An 11,302-nucleotide genomic window follows, 5' to 3' on the forward strand; every position below is an offset into this window, starting at 1 on the left:
TGTATCTACTTCACTTAATCCTCACAAGAAACCTATCACTCTGCTATTTTCCCCATGAGGATTTAGAGCAGTTCATTAACCTGTGCAGAATCACTCAGCTAGTATATATGTGGTGGAATGTGAATCTTGGTTCATCTCATTTTAAATTGTATCCCATTATAGTGCATCTCGACTTTCTTTTGCAAACCTCTTCAAAGTACAGTCACCAGTTCTCACGAAAGTCCTAGTAGGTAATTACAAAAGATGCCATAACAAATAAAGAAATTAAATAAAATGAAAATGGGCAAAATAATTTGTCCAAAGTCATAAAGGAAGTTTGCAGCCTGACTTCTCAGCTAGAGAAGCTTCCTGTTTCATGAAACAGATCTGCAACCCACCCCCACCCCACCTGACCCCCTCCCTCCCTCAGGTGAATAAACACCAGGACCCTGTCTTTTGAAATAAACCATTTAGTACTCCAACGTAACTAAGGACCCACATTTTATAGCTTTTCTTTTCTGCTTTTCTTTCTGTTATTATCCAAACCAAATTTGCTATCCTGTGCTTTTTTTCCTTGTTTCTAAGAGTATCTACTTTGATTACACCAAGACAGGCAAAATTTACAGTAAGCAAATGGAAGCATTGAGTCCTGGAGGAGAGAGAAACACTTTTTTGTTGGATATTTGAGGCATCAAGTGATCTGTCCTCAAACATCTGTGGACACAGCTTTTGGATGCACATCATGGCTTCTCCTGTCAAATGCAGAGGTAATGGAGACTGTCTACACTATTCTCTACCAATTCCGCAAGTCAGTCGTGATAGCCCCCTGGAGCTCTGAACAGTCATGAGTCTAAACAAAATATAGCACACAATGACAAGGAGAACACACAATGACAAGGAGAATGTATATTGTCTTTTAATTTACCTCCTGATCTAATTCAAGGGGCAAACACTCAGCAATTTAGAAAATAATTTTCTCTTCATAAAAAGTCAAAGAATCTGTACTGAGTTGTCAGCCCTGCCAATAGCTGGACAGATTAATCTTTCTTGGACCAAATTTAAGACATTTTTCTCCGCAAAAGCCACAACTCAAAATCCCCACAGTCTATGATTTCATAGTTTCCTAGAATAACTTTCAGAATGAAACATAATGAATAATTCTATCACTACCTTTTAGATAGTACTTTACTGTTTAAAATATGTTTCTTCACTTACTGTCATATTTGAAATCTCAATTGTAGGAGGTACGTGTTATTTATTTTATAAATAGTCAAGTTAAGGCTCAAATACGCTAAATCACTTATCAATGTCCTAACAGATTATAAAGAGGGACACAAAGACCTTTATACCTACATTTTCAGAAATCAGAAAGAATGATAATGTAATTTATGTTATTTTGTGATGTGAGTTTTCTAAATTAGCTCCGTTCCCTATCTGAATGGATGGCTTGATTATTTTTATGCTCTACAGTTTTACGTGAAGAGCAAAGTTGTAAATAGTCTAAAAATAGGTAAGTAAAATGCCCCTTCATAATTTTTTTTCAGTTCTCCTCAGAAACTCTAGAAACTAAGACTCACTTAGAAATAAAATATTAAATAATAAAATTGGTCTAATAAGATAAAAAAAAAATCCTAGTATATGGTGGACATGGTCCCTTGAAGAAAACCATATGGTCTTTGAAACACAGATTCGCCTGTTTAATTGGCCATTTGGAAATCCAGTGGTAGAAGCAACATTAGAGCCCCGGATACTCTGCAGACGACTTACCCTCCCAGCCACACTTGCTTTTCTTGTCTTACTCGACTTGGCCTTTTCATTTTGTTTGTTTTTCCTCCAAGTAAACGTATACTTAACCATCACGTCCCTGTGGGGACCTGCACAAGAGGGAGGTATTCCTTTTAAACGCAAAGTTCTTCTTTCATCTTAAATATCAACCACTTCCTCCAGCAAGATTCTTTTAAAGCTTTCTCTGATGATTCAGCTAAAAACCTGACAAATTAAATACAGGAAATAATAGCTAGCCTTCTGCTCCTTTTAATTTTCACACATTGAAGTAATCCACTCCTACTGATAATTAAGTTAGATTTAGTCAATGCTTTGTGAGTTTGGTATCGTGTATTTTGAAACAACAGTTTCCCAGTCTTTTAGTTGTTCAGCAGTTGAACTATGAGTGTTCAGTATGATCATGGTGGAGTTTGCTAACTAATTTCTGGTGAATTTCCAGTGTAGTCAAAATATCTACTACCCACCTATTCTGCAGTCCTCAGATCTTGGCGGTTTAGTTTGTTCTTTAATATTAAAATAAAATTGAACACGAACCTCATGTTCTAAGGCAATTTAAGTGCCTCCTATCTAAAATAGTTTGGTGAGCAGCACCTGGGTGGCTCAGTCTGTTAAGCATCCAACTTTGGCTCAGGTCATGACCTTGTGGTCCATGAGTTCGAGCCCCATGTAGAGCCTTGTGCTGACAGCTCAGAGCCTGGAGCCTGCTTCAGATTCTGTGTCTCCCTCTCTTTCTGCCCCTCCCCCGCTAATGCTCTGTCTCTCAAAAATGAATAAACACTAAAAAAATTTGCTTAAATAGTCTGATGAAAATACAGAAGAAATTACACTCTACCACGTACCTTCCCTGCCACCCCTGTGATACTGGGTTTAAGAGTGAAAGTTCACATCCATGTGAAACCTCAGAATGTGACTTTACTTGGAAGTAGGACATTTGCAGGTATAATTAAGCTAAGATGAAGTCATACTGGATCCAGGTGGGCCCGAAATCAAGTGACTGACATCTCTATGAGAGGGACACACAGACCCAGGAAGAAGATGGAGGCCGAGACTGGAACAACACAGTTACAAACCAAGGAACATTAAGAGTTGCCAGGAGCCACTAGAAGCTGGGAAAATGCAAGGAAGGATTTCTCCGTAGAGCCTTCGGAAGGAACATGGTTCTGTGGACCTCTTGATTTCAGACTTCTGGACTCCAAAACTCTGAGGGAATAAATTTCTTTTAAGCCACACGACTGTAATCATTTGTTATGGTTGGCTTAGGAAAGTAATAACCTACCTATCTTTCTTTCTCTCCACACCACTCGTTCCACAGTAAGCATTACATCTCTCCCTTCATTTGAGGATGTAGCCTAGTTCTACCTGGGGGTCTAAGAGGATTTTACTGAAGGTTTAGTTATAATAGGAAAATGCAAGCAGAACTGTCTACAGTGTAAAGGTGAACCTCAGGCTTCATTGTCTTGAAATTCTCAGCCAGTTTAGACACCACATCGTCCTCCCTGGCCATTCTCCATCTCTCCGCCGCCATCACACTACACCACACACCCCGTCTCCACTTAGACCCTCTCCATCTACTTTGTCCTCTGCTCTGTCACAGGATTTCCAAAATGTTTGTCTCCTTTAACTTCCAGAGTAAGATTCAAAATCGGTTACAGTAATTTTCCAGAGAAGTTTAACTCTATCTCTCCAGACATCTGATATCCAGGTTGTGCCTTTCATAGCTAAATACCTCATTAAGCTAATTATCCTAAAGAAAACATCACTTCCCTTTCTAGAGGAATTTGGCCACATTGTGGTGACTTCCGGGTCAAACTGCAATCAGATTTTTTTTTTAATTTACTACATTTGGAATTAAATATAATAATTACCACTGTAATGAATTTAACCCTAAATCCTAATTCTAATAAATGATATGAATAAAGAAAACATGACCATGAGGTAAACGATACAGTGATAGTTGAGATAACTGAACTCCTCAAGTGTTATTTTTAACCTCTGTTCTTGACTTCTATGCAAGTAGCGTTGATGGACACGTGCAAAAAGCCCCCAGAGTCTGCGTCCTTCCTGATCTCTCTTTTCAGATTAGAATTTTCTCTATCTAATAGACCCTAGTGGAGTTAGAGCATCTTTGTTTAAACCTTTAAGACTTCCACTGGAGCATTTTTACAATTTATTTATGGCTCATGCGTGACTCCATCAACACGGCTGTCAATGTGTTCTCTTCTTTATATAAAATACATTTCAAATATAAAGGAAAAAAGAATGAACATTTATAACAAACCGTTGGCCAATAGTCATGTACACACCACCTGGATTTTAGAGAGATTGGCGTCTTACCATACCGACTACAGATATTTGTTTTTCAAGAAACAGAATGTTGACCAATACAGTTGAGGTCCTATTTATGCCGGCATCCCTAGCTTTTCCAGGGTGAATCTTTATCTTGGAATATATATGTCTCCTTTCATTTCTGGTTTTATACATTTGCTATATATGTATTATGTACAAACATAAGACAATATTTTGCGTGTTATTTCCATGAATGGCCTTATTGCTCTCTCATTCTGAGCTTGTTCTTTCCTCTCAATTTTACAAATTTCAGCTTTGAGTCATTGACCCTTTACAACCGTAAAGACAGAAAACAAAAAAAACTTATATATTCAATTTCTTGCCCCATATACAAAATTACTATAATATCCTTGGGTACTTCCTTTCAGTCTTTTTATATAATACTTAATATTATATTATCATCTTTATTTTTCCATTCCTACATGATCTTTTGACAGTTATGCTTAATGCCTCTAAACCCTCCATTTAATGTATATATAATAATCAACTCTTTATTCTAAGATATTTATTATATGTATGTTTTATTTCCTCCTTTCAAAATAAGCCTACAGTTAACAAAACAGAAATAAAGTCATTAACTTTTATGATGTTTTGAATTATTTCTTCACATTTCGTTATAAAACCTTTTGCAAATTATCTGCCTATGACATTTTTCTTTTGGTATCTTATGGTCATAGAAATATGAGTAAGCTATTAGTATAATGAATATTTTATATGTTGTTTTTATTTTATATCCAGACTTTTAAGAATATACAAAAATTATCAGTACTATACCCTTCCCTTCAGAACTGGGAAATAAGAATAGTAAGATTGCCTGGAGAATGTTAAGCAAAAATGATTCAGAGCAGAGATATGTCAAATCACCTAACCTGATGGAAGGTACTAACATAAAGAAAAATGTATTAACTAAGCAGTGTTGGTCAGTCCCAGAGGCAAAATCTCACTGCTGTGCCTCATTGTAAATTAATAAATTCATTAAAGTAATAATTCACTGATTGCAATTTGACTTCCTGTGCAGATTTCCCACCAGGAGAAAATGCCTGTCAAGTAGATACAGATATTTCAGGTTTTGAGGCAATTACATTTCTCACTGTAAATTGAATTGACATTTAGTCCCAAGATTCTGTTTAACATTAGTCTGCCACTAAGATATAAATCCTTTGAACCTACAAAACTGGGTTTTTGAATATATCAGGCTTCTGATCATCTCTCCCACCTTGGGAGACTCTCAGTAGATAGCTACATGGTTTCTTCTCATAATGGGACTCGTTGATCTCAGGTAGACCAGTGTCTTCCCTTACTGCTTCTACACACAGGAGTTATAGTCCCTCTAGAGACCTGTGAAATACTGAATTCTTCTATTGTTTGATATTTTAAGCATTCACTAACTCCATCCACTCAGGAATGCACTTTGCACATCAGGAAGAGCTCACGGTGACTCACTCACTCACTCACTCACTCACTCACTCATACCATAACTCTTCATTAAGTGCCTCCTAAGTGAAATCCTGTGTTCTGTCAGGTGCTGAAATGTTAACTGTAACTCCATTTAGTGGAGAAAATAAACTTGTTAAGAGTGCTTTGGTGGGTCAGTAGTGCTGCAGAAGTGGCAAGATGGAAACGTATCCAAACCCTGGGATTCGGAGGGAAGAACTGGATGGTGTGTGTGTGTGGGGGGGGGGGNAGCATTTCCGACAGGGATCAAAGCTCCAGAAATAAGGGAGAGCAAGTCTTATCTGGGAAATGTGAACAGTTACATAACTGAAATACAAAGAGCAAGTGCAAGGATGGAGTGGTTCTCAGTGAGGCTGGAAAGGAAAGCAGAGATGAGTCATGACCTTATTTGTTCCAAGATCACTTAGCAAAAGTAACCCCTACTGAAATCCTCTGCCATTCTAGTCTTTGGATTACGTTTTCAACTCGACAAGGGGTTGGCAAGCTTTTTATGCATAGGGCAAGATAGTAGATATTTTTGGCTTGCTGAAAACTTTCATTTTAGAATAGTTAAATGCTTTAATAAAGTCCCAGAAGCCATGTGAGAGGTAGAACTAAAATCCAGATTATCTTATTCTTGGGTTTTTCATTTTAGTTATACTCCACAGTCACAGGTAGACAAAAGAACACACATCTAAATACATAATATAATTAATATTACATAAATATATCAAGATTTTTAAAATATCTTTTATGGACTTCACCTTCAGGAAGGAAATAGCTCCCCTACTCTTACTCAAGAAATGAGTAACACTGTCTACAAGTCAACAAAGCTGGCCATACCACCCACCAAATCTGTCACCACCTTGGTCTTGGTCTTCCAGGCTCCAGAGCTGTGAGAAATACAATGTTTAATGTATAAGCCACCCAGTCTATGGTGTTTTGTTATAGAGGCTGAAAAGGCTAAGACAGATACTATTGTTTGAGAACTATCACCCCAAGATAAACAAGGTGTCTTAATGACATTTTGGGAGGGGTATGTGGTCAAGAATCCACAGCCAGAACACTTTAGATACCTATGAGGGGAATAAGACCATCAAGCTCATATAATCCACTGTTTGAATATGATGTGTTTTGTCTCAGCATCATGATACATACATTATGCTTGGGTATATTTGACTTCTGTAAAAACAAAACCTTTGGAGGTGGTACTTGCTAATACTACATGAATAATTTTAAAACATTAAACAATCCACTCCTGAATTATCATTGACCATTTTCTTAAGCAATTATAGTGAGTGCCTGGTACACATGGGTATTTTACTTGGTCATCGAAAGTTTGAATACTGTAACAACAAGTTATTTTACCTGTAAGAATGTTTTAAACTCATGTTTATTAAGTGAGGAATGGCTTCTGCACTTGGGCCTGATTACATTAATTCCATACTTAGCACTGAATTCAGTTTTGGAAGAACCAAGAAAATAATTATAATTATAATGTCCCATGTTAACATGTTAGCTTTTCATGTTTCTGAGGGGCTCAGTCAGTTTTGCTATGGAAAATGGTTGGTATTCTTTACTTGTTACTGGATTGTGGTTTCAATAAAATTTAGAAAAAAAAATGTTACTGAATATTTCTTCAATTAATTCAGCTTTGTCAACCCATTTCCTAACACTGCATTTTCACATTAGAGGAGGTATATTTGTTAATAGTCACATCTTGCTTTTTTATACTGTAGTGTTTCTCAAATTTATATTAAAAAGACATTTAAATAGAACTGTACTTATTTGTTGGCTTTTATAATTATTAGAGAATATTGGTTTTTTTCATTTAGCATAACTACATTTTAAAAAATATTTTCTGTCTCTACCTTTCATTCTGTTCTTCAGCCAAATGATTCTTAAATGAAAACTTACTAGAATAATACAGGTTCTTTAAAGAAATTTTGATTCTCCAAGTGACTTGTTTTTATAATATTATTTACACACTTTAATTTATCTGTCTCTAAGTTCATAATATATGTATGTTGTTTTCTTTCAAAGTAGGAGGCATGGGGTGCCTGGGTGGCTCAGTCGGTTAAGTGTCTGACTCTTAATTTCAGCTCAGGTGATGGTCTCACAGCTGTGATAGAGCCTTGTGTCCTTGAACTTCATGCTGGGTGTTCATTTTCTCTCTCTCTTTCTCTGTCTCTCTCTCTCTCACACACACGCTTTCTCTCTCTCAAAAAAATAGGAGTCATTTGATAGAAATTTAAACGTGCACATGATCAAAATTGTATAAAAGTTTATCATATAAAGCATATCATATATAGCAATTTGATTAAATATTGCAGAACAAAATTATTTTGATAAATGCGTAGTATATTTTTTCACAAAGTCTACTGTCTCAGTGATTTCTTAAAATCTCCAAAATAATAAATATTGTCACTATAGTTATCTTGATTCTCTTGTAAAAGATAGGATTTTTGGTCATCTATTATATGTTTATAATATCTTCTCTTCTACTTCCTATGTCATTGAAAGTTACTGGGTTATGTGTTCTAGGTTGTGTGTTAGTGTGGCAAGAAAATAACCAATCGATTTGTTAGTAGTGTCTCTAAGTAGTATGAAAAATCTATAGGATATTAAAAAACTTGTAGATGTTGAATTTTAAAGTCATTAGAACGTAATATTTGAAGTATTCTCGTATACGTAACTTAGATAAATTGTACATATAACTCATATAAATGTTGAAACAGAATAGATTTGACTTCAGTTTTGACACAAACAATATTTGCACTTAAACTACCAACAGATGGTGCTGGAAAGTTTAATATTTATTTCAGTTAATCAAACTTCTTGGGGAGAAAAAATGTGGTAAGTTTTTAATCATTAGAAAACAAACGGTATAGATAATTAACCCCTGCTTGTTTTTGTTACAGCTCCATCTAGGACAGTACGACTGGTTGGTGGTAGTGGTCCTCATGAGGGCAGAGTGGAAATTTTCCACAGTGGTCAATGGGGCACCGTGTGTGATGACCACTGGGAACTGCGAAGTGGACAGGTCATCTGTAGGAGTTTGGGATACCAAGGTGTTCAAGCTGTGCGTAAGGGAGCTTACTTTGGACAAGGTAACTAAATATATGTATATATATTTAAATATATATACATATACATATATATATACATGTATATGTACATATATATAACTAAATATATATATATATAGTGTGTTTGTTAATGAAATGTAGGCATCCTCAAATACATAGAATATAGTAGCAGTAGGAACATATAAAATAGGAAGAGAAGTCCTATGTAGGAGTTTTCTCAAAAGCCCTTCCTAGAAAGTAGAAATGAAAGAAATTGATATTAACAATAAATGGCATACGCTATCAGGCAGTCTTTAATGTTTACGTTGTGTGTAGACTCGTTTGGCGAGTTGGAGAACATCAGAGGAAAAGAGAGTGATGGGCAGAGTAGAAGAGGAGAAGTAGGGACCAGGGAACTACAGACCGTCCCGGGAAGCTCAGTTTATGGATCTGCATCTTGCAGGCATAGGAGCAATCTCTGAGCTCGCCTACACTCTGTCTTCGGTGTAACTGGAGAGCAGGACACTGGCTTGTGTATTTTCTTCCCAGGCATGTTCCACAGCAGTGAGATCTCTCTTTTGGTCCCTGATGGAGCACCTATATTCTAAAAGGATGGTCAGTGAGGAGCCATGAAAGAGAAAGAAGCAATGACATAGGCTCTCCCTACCTGCTCCTTATAATTTCTCCAAATCCTCTAAGAAGCATGATTAGCACTGGGTGTTATATGGAAACCAACTTGACAATAAACTATTAAAAATAAAAAATAAATAAAAACTACAGCCAGCTTAAAAAAAAAAAAAAGAAACATGATAAGGAACAAAGGAAGAGGAAGGTTACTTTCCCATCTATTTGAGATTCAGAAAACATTGAGTAATTTTGTTGCTGTCTGCGTATTTGTGTATTTTTACCCCCATGAATCTGTAACATGCTCTATAAAGGTGTTAAAGAGCTGCGAAGAGGGGCACCTGGGTGGCTCAGTTGGTTGAGCGTCTGACTTTGCCTCAGGTCAGTGATCTCAAGGTTCGTGAGTTCGAGCCCTGCATTGGGCTCTGTGCTGACAGCTTGGAGCTTGCAACATGCTTTGGATTCTTTGTTCCTCCCCACACCTCCTCTGAAAAATCAATAAGCATTTTAAAAAATTTTTAAAAGAGCTAGGAAGCAAATTTTCAGGGGACCAGTATTTGAATGTATACTCATGACATTTTTAGTGTCTCATATATTTTTCCTAAATGGTTACCTTATACTATAGGCTTTATGTATAATTAAACATATGAGGGCTTCAATTCTAAATGACAAAGACATTAGAAAAAAGTAAGCATATATATTAGACTTTTAAAGTCAATATTTTCTACTCTACTGTCCAAATCTGGTAAATACATAAGTGGTTTCTCTGAAGTTGATGTTGACCCAAAAAATGGTCTTCTTGATTTTATAAGTGTTATTTTAGATAGATATGGGCAAGAAGAAATTTCATGCAAAGTTATAGATGTAAGATTATCTGGTAATGCTACTTTTTTGTGTATCGTCATAAAATAAAGGAGTGTGTCAAATCAAATATCAAAAAACTAGAACAGTATTAGACTTCTTAAATTCATAAAAGATATTAAATAATGTTATGCTGTAACTATGTGTCAGCATTGAGGTAACCACCTGAATAGTACTAATAATGGATCACAAGTACATCCTTTATTCCTTTGACTAAATGAATTCACTATATCAAATTTAAGAGATAAAATTGAAGTGAGGTGCTTGGGAAGTTCAGTTGGTTAGGCATCCAACTCTTGAGTTCAGCTCAGGTCATGATCTCATGGGTTGATGATTTCGAGCCCCACATGATGCTCTGTGCTGATAATCAGATCCTGCTTGTGATTCTCTCTCTCTCCCCTTTCTGTCCCTCCCTCACTTGTGCACTCTAAACAAACAAACAAACAAACTTTAAAAAGAGAGAGATAAATTGGGGGCACCTAGGTGGCTAAGAGCCTGCTTGGGATTCTCTGTCTCCCTCTCTCTTTCTGCCTCTCTCTCTCTTTCTCTCAAATAATAAACATTTAAAAAGAGAGATAAATTTAAGCAGAGATCCAGGTTCCAAAGTCTTTGGAGGTCAGAAAGATCATTTAGTCTCATATGATGAGGTGAGATGAGACAAAAGAGGGTGGTGATGGCGAGAATTTCTGTATCTAGGCTCAGCTCCAGGCCCCAGTTTTTAATTTGTGTCTTACAGCTTTGAACAAAAGAAACAAATGAAATAGAAAAGATCCATAGTTTTCTACAACCAAATAGATCTTTGGAATTTCTATATATTCCATCTCTACTACATTTTTGGAATTTCCTTCCCAGGTTGAAAAAGTATGGGACTTTACTTTATTCAGGCAAAATGTTTTCAATATCAATAAGCCAGATTATTGTTTTATCCAGAGAGGAAAACAAAATTCAAAAATCCCCAAACTCTTGGTCTCTTATGGTTTGCCTTCCTTTCTGTTTTTATCTTCTTTTTCCTTCCCTTCCCCTATGTTCATCTGTTGTGTTTCCGAAATTCCACATGTGTGAAATCATGTGATACTTGTCTTTCTCTGACTTATTTTGCTTAGCACAATACATTCTAGTTCCATCCACATTGTTGCACATAGGAAGATTTCATTCTTTTTAATGGCTAAGTAATATTCCATTATATATATATAATATATATTCTA

At 36.1% G+C, this 11,302-nt stretch overlaps 1 protein-coding gene across 3 annotated transcripts in view; it reads left to right on the forward strand.

The window, feature by feature from the left end:
* The window catches only part of MSR1 (macrophage scavenger receptor 1), an 80,425-nt gene that overhangs the window by 60,286 nt on the left and 8,837 nt on the right, over positions 1-11,302 (forward strand). The window contains exon 9 of one of the 3 annotated variants that reach the window (XM_077772660.1): positions 8,466-8,654. In XM_077772660.1, coding sequence (XP_077628786.1) covers positions 8,466-8,654 — 189 coding nt within the window. Of the gene's footprint in view, positions 1-588; positions 682-8,465; positions 8,655-11,302 lie in introns of those variants that run through there. The other 2 variants (XM_077772669.1, XM_077772684.1) reach the window with 2 other exon arrangements.

Source organism: Crocuta crocuta, unplaced genomic scaffold (assembly GCF_008692635.1).
Source record: "Crocuta crocuta isolate KB4526 unplaced genomic scaffold, BGI_CrCroc_1.0 scaffold140, whole genome shotgun sequence".
In the NCBI taxonomy this organism is placed as follows: domain Eukaryota; kingdom Metazoa; phylum Chordata; class Mammalia; order Carnivora; family Hyaenidae; genus Crocuta; species Crocuta crocuta.